This window comes from Girardinichthys multiradiatus, chromosome 15 (assembly GCF_021462225.1).
Source record: "Girardinichthys multiradiatus isolate DD_20200921_A chromosome 15, DD_fGirMul_XY1, whole genome shotgun sequence".
NCBI classification, from domain to species: domain Eukaryota; kingdom Metazoa; phylum Chordata; class Actinopteri; order Cyprinodontiformes; family Goodeidae; genus Girardinichthys; species Girardinichthys multiradiatus.
Window position 1 is genome coordinate 687,499 of NC_061808.1, and position 18,967 is coordinate 706,465.

Here is an 18,967-nt window from a genome sequence, read left to right on the forward strand (position 1 = left end):
TTCTGCCAAAGGATTCCCGACCAAGTATTGAGTGCATAACTGTACATGATTATTTGAAGGTTGACGTTTTTTGTATTAAAAACACTTTTCTTTTATTGGTCGGATGAAATATGCTAATTTTGTGAGATAGGAATTTTGGGTTTTCATGAGCTGTATGCCAAAATCATCCGTATTAAGACAATAAAAGACCTGAAATATTTCAGTTAGTGTGCAATGAATCTAAAATATATGAATGTTAAATTTTCATTATTACATTATGGAAAATAATGAACTTTATCACAATATGCTAATATTTTGAGAAGGACCTGTACAGGAACGTGGAGGTCACACACAATACTGAGCCTCATTTTGACTTGTTTTAAGGACATTACATCAAAGTTGGATCAGCCTCTAATGTGTTTTTCCACTTTAATTTTGTGTGTGACTCCAAATCCAGGCCTCCATTGGTTAATAAATTTGATTTTCATCGATGATTTTTGTGTGATTTTGTTGTCAGCACATTAAACTTTGTACAGAACAAAGTTTTCAATGAGAATATTTCATTCATTCAGATCTAGGATGTGTTATTTGAGTGTTCCCTTTATTTTTTTAAGCAGTGTATTTTATTTATATCTAATCATCATAATATGGTTACATTTAAAGTCTGGACACTGATCAAATTTCTCCAGGATCCCTAGTATTGACTGAACTTTGGGGAAAAGGAAGTCAGGGGATTATGATACCACACTTTATCCTTCCACTCAACTTTCCATTTTAATATGCTTGAGCAGCCGGCCTCTTTCGTAGCTTACCCTACTTGCGGATGGAGTCAGTGACCACCTGCTGTACAACAGACAGTCAGCAGACTCCCCCATGATTGTTGGAGACCATGCCATGTTCATCACATTATTTCTGTTAAAATCATTTCTATTATAGTTGTGATATAATCTTCTGAGAAACTGAATGTTTTGTCTTCATTCGTAGGAAGCCAGAATCATCAACATTTACAGAAATAAACACTTGAAGTCTGTTGAATGAATCTTTATAATACAACGTTCACTTTTTGAACTAATTTACTGAAATAAATGAACTTTTTGGTGCTATCCTGATTCACCTAGCTGTTCTTGTGAAGTCCTCTCACCTGTCTGCTTTTCCCACTCAGGTGTCATTTGTGCAGTACAGCGACGGTGCAAAGACCGAGTTCAAGCTCAACGCATACACGGACAAAGGCATCGCCATGGCAGCAGTGCATCACATCCGCTACCGAGGAGGAAACACCAAGACAGGTTTGGTTTGACAGACCTTTGGTGATGAAGTTGGTCCAGTTGTGTCCTGGCTGACGCTTCAACATCTGTCATCCTGCTGGACAGGGGAGGCTCTGAAACACACGTATGAGAAGGCCTTCTCTATAGAAAACGGGATGAGGAGGAACGTCCCAAAGGTGGTGGTGACCATCACTGATGGACGCTCTCAGGACGATGTGAAGAAGAATGCTGCCAAGCTGCAGCATGCAGGTAACAGATGTCTTAACATCATTGAAACAGCTGCAACAAGCTCTGAAAATTATCTTCATGATAATCTGAACTCATCTTTTTAACTGCAAATATTTCTGATGATGCCTTGTTCTGTTAAAGGAGGTCCTCCTGCAGAAATTAACATCTGAAGGTCCATCTCCAACACAGCTTCTGTTGTTAGTCTCATAAGAAATCCTAAAATTAAAACATTTGTTAAAATCAATAAAGAGTTTTTAACAGTGCTGGTACTGAATTTAACAACATACTGCAGGAGGATCTTCACCTTGTCAGCAGGTTGTATGGAACTACAGTATATTTCACTTTATGCTGATGATGCACTGGTTTACTGCCCTGCATCTCCTCCATGGTCCAAGTCAAAGCGGTAACGGATCCTATCAGAGTTCCGTCAGAGATAATCAGCACATCTACAGGTCTTCTAGAACATCCCTCATTTCTTCATATCTTTCTTCTGTGGTCCAGACTTTCCTGTAATTTGTTAAAGTTGTCCCAAACAACAGTCTTCCAGACTTTCTGCAAGTCCTTTCAAACTGAAGCTTTGGACTTTGGTTGTTTTCTTAATTCAATTCCAGTTCGGGTACCAAACCCTGACTCTAAACAGATTGCCTATTTTGACGTTTCGGTAACTTGCGATGAAAACCATTTACCCTGGTGTCATTTTTTTAAAATGTTCCAATTTATGCTGATGACGCAGTGACTTACTGCTCTAGATCTCCTGATCAGGCTCCTGTTGAGTTACAGAAAGGTTAAGTTTGTTTTCCTCCTATCGGTTCTCTTCAGGATCCTGAGGAGTCAGGAACCCAGTATAGACGGCCAGGAATCCAGAATGATGGATCTCTTGATCTGATGCTGTTTTTATGTCCAGAGTTGGTTTTTTTGTGCCTTCCTGAAGACTTAAACATTTGAGTGTCCACTCACTGGAAAAAATGGATCAGAACATTTCTCCAAATTTATATTCCTTTATTCGTTTTATCCATCTCCAGTGCTTATCCTGAATAGATAAAAGGTTGCTTCAGATCTTTCACATTTCAGATTTTAAAGTTGCGGTTCTGACCCGTGATTCTGCTTCTGATTGGTTTCTGATTAAATATTTTAAGGTTTTTGAATGGTTTTGTGGTCCTTAGGTTACAGCGTTTTTGCCATCGGTGTGGCTGATGTGGACTTCGTCGAGCTGCAGCAGATTGGCAGCAAGCCCAGCGACAGACATGTCTTTGTTGTGGACGACTTTGACGCCTTCGAAACCATCAAAGAAAATCTGATTACCTTCATCTGTGAAACTTCAACTTCATGTCAGTTTAAACTTTATTTTCTTTCACAGAAACCCAAAAACACCTAAAAATGGTTCCTCATTGAATCTCCTGTTTCCCCCACAGCCTGTCCTTTGATTTACCTCAATGGATTTACATCACCTGGTAAATAGAACCTCACTATCATGTAAAAACACTAAATGCTTTAGGATTTGGTACGGCGTAAGGAGACCTTGTCTTCATCGGTTTTATTCTCCCAGGATTCAGGATGCTGGAGGCCTTCAACCTGACAGAGAAGACCTACAGTTACGTTCCAGGAGTCTCCATGGAGCCTGGATCCTTCAACAGCTACACGGCATACAGACTTCATAAGAATGCCTTCCTGAACCAGCCCAGCACGTAAGTCCCACACCGCCCCAGTTGGGTTAATGGTGCCAGAGCAGAGGCATCATCATTGCTGGGAGTGCTTCTTCTTTTAGTTTTCTGTTACGATCACTCTTTTTGGTTCTTACTCCATCCGCCGAGCCTAGAAAAGTATTTACCCCCTTAGAGATTTATTCTGCTTCTTCTAACTAAACACAAAAAACTGATGATTTCATTTACTAAGGAAGAAGTTCTTCAAACCTGTGGAAAACATCCTCCCCGACTATTAAATCATGACTTAATTGTGATTAACAACATTTCTGTGGTTTAGTTTCACTAGCCAGACCTGTAAATCTGAGGTATCATTTAAACTGCAGCTTTCTGACTACATGAGTATAAGATCTCAGAAAGCAGCAGCTCATGCTCCAATCTAAAGAAATTCAAGAACAGATGAGGAACAAAGTTCCTGACTTCTACCAGTCTACAAGGTGTTAGAAAGCCTTTTCTAAGGCTTTGGGACTCCATAGAACCACAGTGAGAACCATTATCCACATTGAACAGTGGAGAACCTTCCCAGAAATGGCTGACCTACCAATATTACTCCAAGAGCTCATTGATACCTTATCCAGGAGCTCCCAACTGAACCTAGAACAACATCTAACGCTGCAGGCCTCACTGAGGCAGAGCTTTCAAAGGCCTGCAGGGACCAGAGTCTTCAGAGATGTCCGTTCCCGCTGCGCTGACAGCTGATCGGGCCAAAGCTCGTTCTACCTGGACATAACACCTGGATCCTGACACATCGAGTTCAAACTCCTGTTGGCTTCACTACTGAGTGGAAGTTAAACACAGATATAATTCAGTCAGATGAAATCTACCAGTCAATGTTTGGTTTAGTTCAGTCATTCAGCAAACCACTGCGTACCTGAAGAAGTTGCTTTACAAATAAATTGATTTAAACTTTGTTCTGAAAGTTCTCTTAGTGTTTGAGTTGATATAAGTTTGAATAATTAATGAAACAAATGGTATTTGTCATCATCGTATTTTATTTACAGCGTTATGTTTTATATATATAATTCGTTTGTTCGTCATCTTCTGCTTCATCTGGGACCGGGTCGCAGGGGCAGCAAACTCAGTAGAGACACCCAGGCGTCCCTCTCCCTAGACACCTTCTCCAGCTCCTCCGGGGGAAGCCCATGGCGTTCCCAGGCCAGCCGAGAGACATAGTCCCTCCAGCGTGTCCTGGGCCATCCCCTGGGCCTCCTACCGGTGGAACGTGCCTGGAACACCTCCCGAGGAAGGCGTCCGGGAGGCATCCGGTATAGATGCCCGAGCCACCTCAACTGGCTCCTCTCAATGTGGAGGAGCAGCGGCTCTACTCTGAGCCCCTCCCAAATGGCCGAGCTCCTCACCCTATCTCTAAGGGAGTGCCCGGCCACCCTATGGAGGAAGCTCATGTCAGCCGCTTGTATCCGGGATTTTGTTCCTACGGTCATGACCCAAAGTTCATGGCCATACGTGAAGGTAAGAACGTAGACCGACCGATAAATCGAGAGCTTTGCTTTTCGGCTCAGCTCTCTCTTCACCACAATGGACCAGCACAGCGCCCCCATTACTGCGGCAGCCGCACCGATCCGTCTGTCGATCTTCCAATCCCTTCTTCCCTCACTCATGAACAAGACCCCACCTGAGGCAGGAACTCCCTCTGACCTAAAGAGGACAAGCCACCCTTTTCCGGTCAAGTACCATGGCCTCGGACTCGGAGGTGCTGATCTTCATTCCAGATGCTTCACACTGTGAACCACCCCAGCGCATGCTGTAGGTCTTGGCTAGAGGGGGAGACGAAATTCACTGGTCACCAAACCAGACCCCCTTCGGCCCTTGGCTGCGCCTAGAAATCCTGTCCATAAAAGTTATGAACAGTTGTAACAAAGGGCAGCCCTGCCGGAGTCCAACATGCACCGGGAACAGGTGCCGAAAAATGCGGAACAAACTCCTGCTCCCCTTGTACAGAGATCGGATGGCCCCTAATAAATGGCCCCCTATTCCATACTCCTGGAGCACCCCCCACAGGGCATCACGAGGGACACAGTCGAATGCTTTCTCCAGGTCCACAAAACACATGTGGACCGGTTGGGCAAACTCCCATGAACCCTCGAGTACCCTGTAGAGGGTATAGAGCTGGTCCAGTGTTCCACGGCCGGGACGAAAACCACACTGCTCCTCCTGAAGCCGAGGTTCGACTAACGGTCGGACTCTCCTCTCCAATACCCTGGCGTAGGCCTTACCAGGGAGGCTGAGGAGTGTGATCCCCCCGTAGTTGAAACACACCCTCCGGTCCCCCTTCTTATGAACGGGGACCACCACCCCAGTCTGCTGGTCCAGAGGCACTATCCCGACCGCCACACAATGTTGAAGAGGTGTGTCAACCATGACAGCCACACAGCATCGAGAGACTTGAGGTACTCAGGGCGGATCTCATTCACCCCCGAAGCCTTGCCACCGCGGAGCTTTTTAACCGCCTCAGTGACTTCAGCCTGGATGATGAAAGAGTCCAACCCTGAGTCCCCAGCCTCTGCTTCCAACCAGGGAATGCGTGATGGCAGGATTGAGGATCCTCGAAGTACTCCTTCCACCGCCCGATAATGACCCCAGACGAGGTAGCAGCCTCCCACTCCCACTGGAAACAGTGTTGGCAAAGCACTGCTTCCCCCTCCTGTGGCACCGAACGGTTTGCCAGAATCGCTTCGAGGCCAACCGGTAGTCCTTCTCCATGACCTCATCGAACTCCTCCCATTCCCAAGTTTTTGCCTCTGCCAAAGCCCGGGCTGCGGCACACTTGACCTCACAGTACCCGTCAGCTGCCTCAGGAGTCCCACAAGCCAACCACAGCCGATACGACTCCTTCTTCAGCTTGACAGCGTGCCTTTCTGCTGGTGTCCATCACCGGGTTCGGGGATTGCTGCCAGGACAGGCACCGCAGACCTTTCGGCTGCAGCTACGGGCAGCAGCATCAACAATAGATGCGGAGAACATGGTCCACTTTATATATACACAAACCTAAAAATTATATGGAACATTTAAACGCTATCGAATGAACGAGAATAAAATGAAAAGATAATAAAACAAGAACATTTTAAACATAAGATTATAAGACGGTACGGCTGCTGCCGTTCCTCCACGATTAGTCAGTCAGTCAGTCATTTTCTACCGCTTATTCCATAGTGGGTCGCGGGGGAGCTGGTGCCTATCTTCAGCAGTCTATGGGCAAGAGGCAGGGTACACCCTGGACAGGTCGCCAGTCCATCGCAGGGCAACACACAAACAACCATGCACACACTCATTCATACACCTATGGGCAATTTAGAGCTACCAATTAACCTAACAGGCATGTCTTTGGACTGTGGGAGGAAGCCGGAGTACCCGGTGAGAACCCACGCTTGCACGGGGAGAACATGCAAACTCCATGCAGAAAGACCCCAGGCCAGGAATTGAACCCAGGACCTTCTTGCTGCAAGGCAACAGTGCTACCAACTGCGCCACCGTGCAGCCTCCACGATTAATTAAACAAAAATGTTTTCGGGCTCCATCTTTACAGCTACACAGCCCTGTGCTTCACGCTGTCACGGTTGCTAGGCGACAGGCGTTATGCTGAGGTAAGGGCGGGAAAAGGTGGTGGAGGCTAGCGCGTCACAGCCGATCACTTCCAGTCTCCGAAGGATGCAGTCCCTGAATCCGGACACAGCTGGGGAGACCGGACAAAAATGGCCTCCGTGGATATTTACCAGGCCAGAACCACTGCTGACCCAACAGAACACAAAGGTTCGTCACACATTTACCAGAAACATCTTGATGATCCCCAAGACTTCTGGTAGAATGTTCTGTGGACTGAAGAGACTAAACCGGACCTTTCTGAAAGGTGTGTGTCCCGTCCCGTCTGGCGTTTTTTATTCATACAGGAAAATCTCATTGAGACATGAGGTCTCATTTGTTATAATTGCTTTAAATACAAAACAATATAGTCAGCACAAGCCGTGCAACTAATTAACTGAAAAATACAACACAAAAGAAAGACAGCAGCAATAAAACCTGTAGACAGGAACAATCGTCCAATGATCCGTAGAACCTGCTTCAAACTCTTCAGTTAAGGGGACATCTGATGCCTTTAAATCCTTCATTTTACCATTTAAATCATCCAGCTGTGGTCTACATAAATTGGAACCTCGACCCTTTTGATAAGAAGCCTTCACAGGCTTCTTATCAAAACATTTCTCCTGGATGTTCTGTAAACACGACGCTCTGCCCCAGCAACCCCCCTCATCTGTGAACTGAACTGTATGGACGTTTGATAAAACTTCCATCTCTTTTTCAAGGACAATGGCACCTTCGTCGGTGTTGACCGTCTAATTCTTTGATCATACTTAAATATTGGCACCCTCACGAGTCCACCATGCCCCTGCCAAATCTTTGCTTATGTGTGTTGCTTTCCCATGCTCCTTATTTTTACCTAAATGTGGATTTCATTTCTTAATTTCTTCTCCTTTTCATAGATTTTTAGATTTACCAGTGAAAGGAAAATAATACTAGTCTCTTAAAAAATTTGAACAAAAGCTGTTTTTACACCAGTGACTCAGTTTCCTTAGTCAGAACTCAGTGATTGCTTAGTTAAATTTCAATGGATGCAAAGGACTGTTATTATGGGACTACAACTGCATTATACCAGCGAACCCAAGGATCATTCTCTCTTAGCACAAGATGCTTTCCCTACATAGAGGACTTTATGATATTATTACCTCTTTAGAAAGATTGGTTTAGAACCAGCTCTTACCAGTAAACCCAAAGGATAATTAGTGTTATCTGTATCATTGTAATGCTGGCCAGAGATTTTTAGATTTTTCAGAAGGATTGTAGTATCATTTGATTAGTTTATTTTCTTTGTGATTGTATTGTAATTGTATGTACAGCGCTTTGAGTGTTTCGTTACTGAAAAGAGCTATATTAATAAACTTACCATATCTTACCTTAACAATACTCAGGTAGGCTGTGGTGTTGACATGATGCTCAGTTGGTGCTAAGGGGCCCAAAGTGTGCCAAGAAAATATCCCCCACACCATTACACCACCACCTCTGGCATCAACAACGCATCAACAAGGGACAGAACTGCTGCTCACTGGATATTTTCTCTTTTTCAGACCATTCTCTGTAAACCCTAGAGATGGTAGTGCGTGAAAATCCCAGTAGATCAGCAGTTTCTGAAATACTCAGACCAGCCTGTCTGGCACCAACAACCATGCCACATTCAAAGTCACTTAAATCACCTTTCTTCTCCATTCTGATGCTCGGTTTGAACTGCAGCAGATCATCTTGACCATGTCTACATGCCTAAATGTATTGAGTTGCTGCCATGTGATTGGCTGATTAGAAATTTGCATTAACGAGCAGGGTGTACCTAATAAAGTGGCCGGTGAGTGTATTTACCGTCTGATATTAACTCTAGTTTCATGATGTTGACATTAAGGTGAGACAGAGAAGCAAATCCAGAAGAAGTCTGGAACCATCATTCAAAGTTCAAGCAGAACCATCATTCAAAGTTCAAGCGGGCCACGGAAAGAGTATAAGTTTGAGTTTTGTTCAGATTTACCCCAGAATGTTCAGCTTATAGTGTGGTAATGTTTCTGACCCAGTAAAATATTCAGAACCTTTTAGATTTAAACACTCTCCCCATCCAGTGTTTCTGTCTCCATCTAGCCAGTGTCTCCACTGTTGGAGGACTACAGTTTTCTGACCAATCAGACTGCAGAGAGACACTCTCTTTCACTACCAGTAGATTTCAGCTCAGGGTGGTTCCATAGAAACTGGAGCTGAAGGTTCAATTAAACCTGTTGGGTCTCCTACAGGAAACCCTGCAAACCATTAAAGATGGAACTGTGAGACCACCAGAAGGTTCTGATGGTCAAGCTTCAGCATTTTCTCTAGTATGACTTCTAGTTTTCAAATGGTGACAACTTGTTTGAGGCTCCTCCTACTCCTCAGAAAAGGAGGTAATCACCATAGCAACAAGCTAGGTTATTCCATCATGGCTGCCCCCTGTGGAGCCTGCAACCGTTGTGTGGTTTCAATTCAAAATGTATAATTATGAGAAATAACCACGAATCTGCTGAATTCAGGATGTGAGGTCATGAAAACTAAACAGCAGGAAGACGTTTTACTTGTTTTAAACCAAACTTTCTATATAAAAGGTTGTAAATGCTCTGCATAAGAAAAGTGTAGCTTTGTCATAACCTGAAATATTAGAAATGTAGGTTGTAGGTTGTAGGGCGCAGGGAACGGCGCTGGTGGTGTAGAGGTAAAGCAAGCGACCACGTGTAGAAGCTATAGTCCTCGGTGCGACTGTTCAGGTTTGAGTCCTGGACCTGGCGATCTTTGCTGAATCTCTTTGCCTCTCTTTCCTGCCTACCTACTATCAAAAAATGAAAAATAGAGACCTCTAGTGCTGCAAAAAAAAAAAAAAAAAAAAAGAAATGTTGGTTCTAGTTTGGACACTTCTACCCAGTACCATCTGGATGTTTTATGTGTTTCCTGAACAGAGATATCCACCCAGACGGTCTTCCTCACACCTTCACCGTCATCCTGATGTTCCGCCTGCTGCCCGACTCGCCTTCAGGGCCGTTCGACATCTGGCAGGTGTCCACCAAAGACCACAAGCCGGAGACCGGCGTCACCGTGGACGGTAAATATCCTGTGATCTTTTAGCTCTACAGCTGAGTGAGGATCATGAAGCGTGCCGGACATAGATTTTTATAATGAATTCAATTACATTTATAGAAATTCATACTGAAATGAACAGTTGTTGAGATATATGGTCATAAACTTCACTAAAAAAGGCACTTCCAGACTCATCTTTTATGACGTGAAAGGAGAACCCGGCAGTAACCTGACAGTAGAGAAGAATCTGATGTTTCTTCAGATATATTTCAGTCATTATCAGAGAGAGACGCAGAGGCAGAAGAACGAAGTCAACTGTCATTGGCAGAGCAAAGGTTATTGGAGCTGCTAGCAGAGCTGACAGCGCCACCTGGCAGGGAAACCAGGGCATTACAGTATTTACAGCACTGAGTGAAACAACCAGAGGAGAAACTGAGCAGCATGGATTTCTTCAAAATGAAGATGTTTTCTTTCAATTTCTGCATTTGTAGTAAAAACCAAGGCTGTTTAAAACAAGCCACCTGTGCCAACTCAGCTGATAACAGAGTGGACCTCTGGAGGCTGATGTTATGGAGGTGCTCAGCTGGCTCTCATAAAGCTAAAATTTCCATCATCAAAAATCCTCCATGCTCAGAGATCAGATCCTTTACAGGGAGAGTACAACTGTGAAAGGTTTAAAGGTCAGATGGAGGAGAGAAGATCTTCTCTCAGAGAGAATCAGCAGACCTACAGCTCTTTAAAACCTCCTGATCCAGACCACACTCAGTTGTCCTTCCTGTGGTCTGGATTTAGCTGTAATCAACAGTTCTCCGGGCTTCTCTCAGAGGTCTCTCAGATGTCCGAATCGGAACAGATTCCTGAATCAAAGCAGATCCTCAATACTAAATAAAAATATTAAATAATTATAATAATTATTCTGAACAGATTCTTGACTTAGTTCTGATTAGGATTTAGGCAGGCAGAGGTTCCTGATCATTTCCAGAGGAACGTCTTTGTTTGTTCCGCCACCTGAGCAATGAATTATAATCACTTTGAAGGATTCCAGGAAAATGAAAACAGGAAGAGTTTATTTATTTTCAGACATTTAAATCAGATTAAATAAATAATGAAAGATCATTCTCAGAACCGGGTTTTTTCATGTTCACCTGACAGACCAGTTCTTTCCTGATTCAGGACTGAGAACGGATCTGAACTGTTCTGCTGTCTCCTCTCAGGCTCCGCTCAGACCATCTCGTTCTACAACAAAGATGAAACCGGGGAGACCCAGAGAGTCACGTTTGACGGCGGGATGGTGAAGAAGATCTTCCATGGAAGCTTCCACAAGGTAAACACAGTTCAGGTTCTGCCTTCATCTCAACTGGATTCACTCCAGTCTAACCAAACACTGCAGCAGGTCCAGCTGTGCATGCTTCAGTCAGACTGAAGTGAGGGAGCATCAGACTGGACCTCAGATCTGGCTGAATTGTTTAACATCTTCTGCTCTGAGGAAAACAACTTCAATAAAAGCGACTCTTTGTTCTCCCTGGATGTCAGGAGATCCTGGAGATCCTGGACATTCCTCACATTCCAAATGTGTTGCACTTTACAGGCAGAACAGCTCACATGGAAAGAAAGCATGTGCTCCTGACGCAGACAGTGCCACCTGTAGGTTGCAAAAGGATTGCAACTGCTGCTTTAATTGATCCAATTCACTCCTGGGCTCAGGGAGGGACCAGATGAGGGTGTTTGATCAACGTTTGGATCGATGGACCTTTTGATTGCAGATCAGCAGGTTTCCTTTGGAAGTTCGGCAGAACTTCATCCAAATGTTCTCAGTACAAAGATTTATTCATAGATGTGTTCAAGTTCCAGGAGCTAAACTTACAACTTAAACACCCAAAATCATTCAGACCATTGGCCTCTGGACCAGTCCTGAACCAGTTAACACCCCTGTGAATGTTGGACCTGACGTTTCCCCACCAAACACTGTCCAAAACATAACACCATGGTCCAGTTCTGATGGTGTCCATTGTAGGAGGTTTTGGTGAGGTAAGTAGCACTCTGCTGCTACAACTAACTAGAATCTTCTGCATCTTCTGACACATTTCTATCAGAACCATTTTGGGCTCCAGTAGCTGTTCTGTTCAACCAGGACAGGATAGCCTCAGTAGTCCTTCCTCAAACTACCTCTAGTCAGACCAGGATCATCCCACAGAGCTGCAGCTGTAGAAATGTTCCGACCCAGATTATAGGATTTTTGTGCCATCACGTTTGAATAACCAGTTTCATTAAAACAAAGATCACAGATTCAACATATTTATATGTTACGAAGCAGAAAGATCAACATTAGAGACCCAAACTGATGTTTCTTCACAGCTGACTTTAACTGGTCATCTTGTTGTTCTGAGAGAGGTTCTGTTTCTGGATGTGTTGGGCCATATGAGGCAGAGTCCTCTCAGAGGAGTATTAAACCCCCTCTCAGAGTTTAATGGACCGCCTGGGAGGATGGAGGTGCTCTGCTGCACAACCCCCGCCTGGAAAATATTCTGCCACTGCTTCTGCTGCTAGACAATGACATCAGTGCAGCTACAGCAGGGAGGAAGACATGTCTGCAGCCTCTGCATGCAGCTCCCGGGTCAACCTCTGCATGCAGCTCCCGGGTCAACCTCTGCATGCAGCTCCCGGGTCAACCTCTGCATGCAGCTCCCGGGTCAACCTCTGCATGCAGCTCCCGGGTCAACCTCTGCATGCAGCTCCCGGGTCAACCTCTGCATGCAGCTCCCGGGTCAACCCCTGCATGCAGCTCCCGGGTCAACCTCTGCATGCAGCTCCCGGGTCAACCCCTGCATGCAGCTCCCGGGTCAACCCCTGCATGCAGCTCCCGGGTCCACCCCTGCATGCAGCTCCCGGGTCAACCCCTGCATGCAGCTCCCGGGTCAACCTCTGCATGCAGCTCCCGGGTCAACCTCTAGTTCTAGAGAGGAGGAGGAGAGACGGGAGGATGCCCGACCACCCTACACAGGGAGTCTGATTCTGCTGGGTGTATCCCGGATCCGGCTCTTTCAGCCATGATCCACATCTCAGGATCACAGGTGAGGGTTGAAGCTTAGATGGAGCAGTGACGGCTCACCATCACAGAGCGAAGCTATGTGGAAAGATCATTCCATGACATCAAACTGAGGAGCTAACTGGTCCCAGCAGTTCCAGTTCAGTCTGAAGGTCAGGGTTAAAATATTCCAAAAGTAAAGATGAGAGGTTCTGAAGCATCTTCTCCAGGACTACACCTGTGATATTTTCCATCAACACCTCAAACAGGACCAGACCTGCACCGGGACTATACTGGACTCTAGATGATCATACAGCTTTCTTTAGTGGTACTGAAGCTAATAGCATGCAAAAACAAACCACAGCAGATAAACGTCAGGTCAGCGTTCACCTGAGATCATTTTACACAAATCAGCATCAAGCCAACAGTATGAAACATGAACAAAGTTCTGGACTCTGTTCCCTCTTTGTTCTGGTTCCAGGAGCTGTTTTCCAGGAATTATATCCATGTTTCCTGTAAATCCGTTTGATCCTATCTGTGGTCTCCTGATGAACTGTACCTGCTGAGCTCCAGCTTCAACACCTCCTCCTTGGAGTCTTTGTGGTCCGGTAAACATACTGACTGTCAGTGATCTGGAACTCTCAGATGTTTCGGACCGGTTCCTCCCCTCACAGCTGCACCAGGGCTGGAGACCACCTGAAGATAGGCAAATCTTTACTAGACTAGGACAATTCAACTAAAACTACAAAAGCAAAATGAAGAAAAACTAATGAAGTTTGTTCAAATGAAGGAACAAGAGCACCAATGAAAATGATGCAATATAACAGTTCAATGTGGATAATTATGTTTAAGAACCAAGGTAACAGTAATTGGCATGTCTTTAAACAACCAATCACAATGCAGAATCAGCAGAGCAGATAAAACATGATTTTAATAAAATAATATTTTAAAGAATGATTTGCTGAAATAGAAATCAGCCTTTTTGGAGAATTGATTCTTAATGTTTAATTTGTCATCCTTATTTTAGTAAAATAATATTTGGATTAGAAACCAATAACCTTTTGGATATCTGATCTCATGTAATGGACAGGAACATCTATGGACTCTCATAAGATGGTGGCCAGTTGTATGTAAATATATGACCTACCTGGCGCTAGTATTAGCCGTTAGTGGTTTCAGCTAACAAAGGAAAGATTACAGCTTGTTCACCACTTCTTTAAAGTCAAACATGTACCTTTACCATCATTAATATACATATTAATGTGCATTATGGCCGATCTGTGTTTAAAACCACCCATTAAATAAAGTTTATCATAACTTTAAACGGAACAAATAACGAGCCTCAAAGCTAAAAGACCCGCTAGCTGCTAGCACTCAAAATAGTTCAACCGTTAGAACCATACCGAGCAAAACATCATGAAATGAACAATATTTAGATTGTTTCATCCTTAACTAATTTTTTTTGCCCAAACACCACGTCTTACATGAACCGTTGTAAGTAAGTAAGTAACATTTTATTTATATAGCACCTCTCAAGACACAGATCACAAAGTGCTTCACAACACTATTACAAGGCACAGAAGAAGGAGGAGGGGAGGTCCAATGGGCGCTAGTTTGGGTGGCTTGGCCCGGCCACGTGGTGGACACAAACACAGAAGCTGTGGTGGCTGCTCAGTAGCCACTATGTGGGGTAGCTTATGCTGGGTCGGCACGCATCAAGCAAGCAGAACTGTGGTTCCAATGCCTTCTTCTCCAAGAACCGCTTCGATTAGAGACACCTTTGGGGCTTATCTGGCTCCTCTGGTTGCTTTTCTGGTTGCTCAGAAAGAAAGCTTAAAGACAAATTGTCTTAATTCCCCTTTTTGCGTGAACATTGTTATTCGGACAGCAAATCAAGCTTAACTTTAGTTGTTCTCAATCAACGGATACGCTAACATCAGATCTTAGACAACTCTGGATCCAAGTTTGAAGAATTAGTCCAGCTTCCCAGGACATCAGACATGCACACGCATCCCTCCCAGTCCGCCTCTCTGGGAGAGTTGCTGATCTGAACTTTAATATGTAGTTAGGTTCTGATCCTGCAGCTGATGTTTCTGAGTTTACGGTGTCCCGGGTTTTAAATCTGGGACAGATATCATCATCCGGATTCAGCTTCTCTTGTGTTGGAGCTTTGAACCCATTTGGCCCATTGTCCCTGGATGGAAAAGATCTCAGATTTCCAGATGTTTACAATAAAAAAAGCAGTTCAGGAATGTTCGTGCGGTCCATCATTTGATGCAGAGTGGTGCCCTGATGCTTCTTCTGCTGAATGATCAGAGGAAAAGCTCTACTTCCTCTGACTAAGCTCTCTTGTTTCAATAAACTGAACCAGAGCCTGTGCAGCTTCACCCAAATGAAACTGGGCGCTCAGACTGTGAGGACAGGAACCAGAACAAATATTTCACTCAGAACAGAGAAGGTGCCAATAACATCTCCTCTTCTTCTCTTCTCTCTGCAGCTCCACATCCTGGTTTCATCCACCAGTGTCAAACTCAACGTAGACTGCCAGGAGGTGGCTGAGAAAAAGATCAAGGCTGCTGGGAACACATCCAGAGATGGCTACCAGGTTTTGGGAAAGATGTCCAAGTCCATTGGATCTAAGGGCGAGTCTGCAACAGTGAGTCAGTGTTCACAGAACCAGGAGCAGTGACTGCATTCACTCTGTGAATTCTGTTATTTATGTCTTAAATTATTTAACAAACATTGAAATCATTTCTTCTTTATCTGTTGGTCACATTAAAAACAGCAGTGGTTCCTGCAGCAGCAGCAAGGAGCCACAGAAAACCCAGATCAGACGGGCCAATAAAAGCTCAGTCATATCACCTTATGTTGTGTCAGAAGCCAGAGATGCTTAAAGATATTTCAAACTTCAGGACATAAATGCAGATTCATCTGCAAACATGTTGATCAACTTTAAAATTTGAGATAAAACAAGATATGATTTGATTAAAGTAAAAAATAGCTTTGGTCCCAGTACTGATCTCTGTGGAACACCACGTTATTGTCCCAAACTGAATCCCATTATTACTTTAAATTTTACCTTCAATTTATTAAAAGTTATATTTATAAAACACATGTTCAACGATTAATTTGACCTCTGAAGCATTTCCTTACATGAACACACAGATGATGTTTCCTGTTAATTTCATCACTAAGAATTCCTTTAATTCCTCCCAAAATCAAACCTTTAAAAAGTGACTTTAAGGCTGGAATATCAAAGATAGAACAAAGAATTTAATCCAAAACAGGTTCTAGTCAGACGGAACTGGTTCTGATGGATTAAAGTAACTTTGTATTTTAGCCTTTACCAGGTGCTGCTGTTGTAATCAGAACTCGGTCCATGTTGGTAGAATCAGCAGTAAATCTGGATCACAGGTTCCTCAGTAAGATGAGCCTGCGGCTGTTTTTCCTGTTTGTCCTGCTGGGATCGGATGAGACGCATGTCCCATGTTCTCCTGTTCCCCTCCTCCACAGTTCCAGATCCAGATGTTCGACATTGTCTGCAGCTTGGCCTGGAACAGCCGGGACAGATGCTGTGACTTGCCGTCGATGGTAAGAGAACCTTCCACATCCTCTGAACAGCTGATGGCTGCAGGTTTAAAGACTCGGGACTTGGTTTAAAGACTCGAGTAAAGGGAAAGTTTTGCAGCTGCATTTACTGTGCATCTGCTGGGAACAGAACTGAATACAGAACACAGTTTCCCAGAACTTCTGTGTTTTATATACAATATGTAACTGTATATAGTAACTTACTGGTTACATTTTGGACCTTATGGGACTTTTTTCAGATACGTTCTGGAAAACGTATCTGAAAAAATAAAAATAAAGTTACAGGGGAACTTGGAGGTTATGTTTCTGAACTCAAACATCATTTTCTCTGAGCAAACAGATTTCTTTGTTGCACCCTATAGTTTCTGGTACAGTATGAGTTGTTTATCATCATCATCATCTTTATTGGTCATTGCACATGTACATTACAACGAAATGTGTCCTCTGCATTTAACCCATCCCTTACAGGGAGCAGTGGGCTGCCATTGTGCGGCGCCCGGGGAGCATTCTGGGGCTAAGGGTCTTGCTCAGGGACCCTGAGTGGTAATCTGTAGGATACCTGGCACCTTGTGTTCCCTCTGGAACACAAACCTCCTGTTCTAACCACTAGGCCACCACTCCCCACCACTTATGTCTGGCTGCTTTAGGTGATGCAGAAAAGGCCTGCAGAAGTTCTGGTCACTGAATCTGAACAACATTTTAGGCACTGAGACCCGTGACAGTCCACTGAGGTCAGTGTGACTCGGAGGAAACATGAGCTGTAATTTTGGGATTATTTTAGAGAACAATCTTGAAACCTGTCATCTGCTTCTACTCTGTAAGCTCCTCTCTGCATGTTTTCCAGCTGCTGTTTGTTTGTGTTTTTACATTTTTGGAGAGAGAGAAAGAAAGTGATTTCAGCTGGTTGAAAAAATGCAAGAAAAGCTCCAGATTGCAGGACAATAGTAGGAAATTATTGGTGACATGTTTAGTTTGAGTCTCCTGAGCTTCTGAGAGTTTCTGAGAAAAACAGTGAGGAAGGAGAAACTGCTGCAGATGCAGCTCATGTTATGGATTTATGAAAAAAGCAGATAACTGTTAAAGCAGCAAAGGTATGAAGCAAACAGCTCATTTCTGCCCAGATTCAAAGAGCTTTTCACTGTACATCATCAAAAGAGCTGATTTATTCTTATTAAGTCCGCCTGTTCTTCTGGTCTGAATCCAAAATCTGGGCTGCTGATGAAATCCTGACTTTCTAAACTGATTCAGACTGAAGATTCCTCCTCATCAGTTCATCTGTGCAATGATGTCAGCTCCATGTGAATACGTGAACATTAAAAGGTCCAAATCTTCTGGAGTGGCCATGAAGCCATCTCTCCCATGCAGTAGGAGGTTCGTCAGGTGTTTGACGGCTAAAACCCAGTTCCAGGACGGATCTGTTGTGAGGCTGGTGTCTGTGTTCACCTGTACCATCAGCAGTACTGACTTCGGATCAGATGCTTATGTCCCCCATTCATCTCTTTGTCTTTGCAGACCTTTGACCCTCATGATTCTGGTCCAGTTCAGAGTTTGACTGGTTTTCCCTGAAACCAGTATGTAATCCAGCGGGCTGACTGGAGGCAATAGTGGTTTGGTTTCTTTAGAATATGATCCAAAAGTTCATTTATTTCAGTGGTTCTGGTCCGAAAGATAAAGTCATATGTTTTATAACTTCATTACAGGCAGTGATTCACTTCAAGTGTTTCTTTCTGCTGATTCTGGCGAACCCAACAAGAAAACCCAACATTCAGTTTCTCTGATTATTTTAATTGGAATACAACATCACCTCGGCCCAATAAACACTAGTTTAACCCAGAAAACCAGAATTTCTGTTCTTTTCTAGCCACATCTTTCCTGTCATGTACTCTGAAGCTCCGGATGTCCGCAGCCCAGTCATGCAACAGAAACCAGAACCACTAACAGAATGAATCATAAATTGTGGTGCTGAACTGGGTCTCTGGGGATGAAAAGCAGCTCGGCTCCAGCTGACTCGGGTTTCTCGCTGCTGATTAACCCCAAACCTTCAGAGGTCAGAACAAATGAAGCTCTGTTCCAGTCTGCAGTTGAAGCTCAGAAGCATTCAGATCCAGAGGATCATTATTTGAATCAGTGCAGAGGAGAAACAGCTGCCTGATTTGCCTGGTGCTGATCCGACTCAGAGGGGAAATCCCTCCCTGACAGCAGGAAGTTTCACATCCAGGTGGAGAGAATATAGGACGCTGCAGAGGGTTCCACGGCTTTTCTGCTCAAACAAAGTGAGATCAGCAGCTGAGGACAAAAATAAAATCCAGGTCCATTCCACCAGCGATTAAAATCTAACAGAACCAAAACATTAACAACTTTGGTACCGCAGCAATCATGTTGTTCAACCATCTTCCTCTGTCTGAAGCTGAAGACTCAATGCTGTCACTCAGAGACCTCACTGCCTCACTTTTCCGTCTTTAGATCTTCAGGTGGTTCTGGTTCGAGTTCTGCTCACTGATGGTATGTTCCTCCATCTGGGTTTCATGCTT

At 44.1% G+C, this 18,967-nt stretch overlaps 1 protein-coding gene across 6 annotated transcripts in view; it reads left to right on the forward strand.

Moving 5' to 3' along the window:
- Nucleotides 1-18,967, forward strand: part of col12a1b (collagen, type XII, alpha 1b) — a 194,940-nt gene that overhangs the window by 159,526 nt on the left and 16,447 nt on the right. For all 6 annotated transcript variants that reach the window (XM_047387817.1, XM_047387814.1, XM_047387815.1 and 3 more), the window contains 9 exons: nucleotides 1,142-1,265; nucleotides 1,350-1,493; nucleotides 2,636-2,800; nucleotides 2,885-2,923; nucleotides 3,019-3,157; nucleotides 9,706-9,848; nucleotides 11,038-11,147; nucleotides 15,346-15,504; nucleotides 16,362-16,439. In XM_047387817.1, the coding sequence (XP_047243773.1) occupies nucleotides 1,142-1,265; nucleotides 1,350-1,493; nucleotides 2,636-2,800; nucleotides 2,885-2,923; nucleotides 3,019-3,157; nucleotides 9,706-9,848; nucleotides 11,038-11,147; nucleotides 15,346-15,504; nucleotides 16,362-16,439 (1,101 nt within the window). The remainder of the gene's footprint in view (nucleotides 1-1,141; nucleotides 1,266-1,349; nucleotides 1,494-2,635; nucleotides 2,801-2,884; nucleotides 2,924-3,018; nucleotides 3,158-9,705; nucleotides 9,849-11,037; nucleotides 11,148-15,345; nucleotides 15,505-16,361; nucleotides 16,440-18,967) is intronic.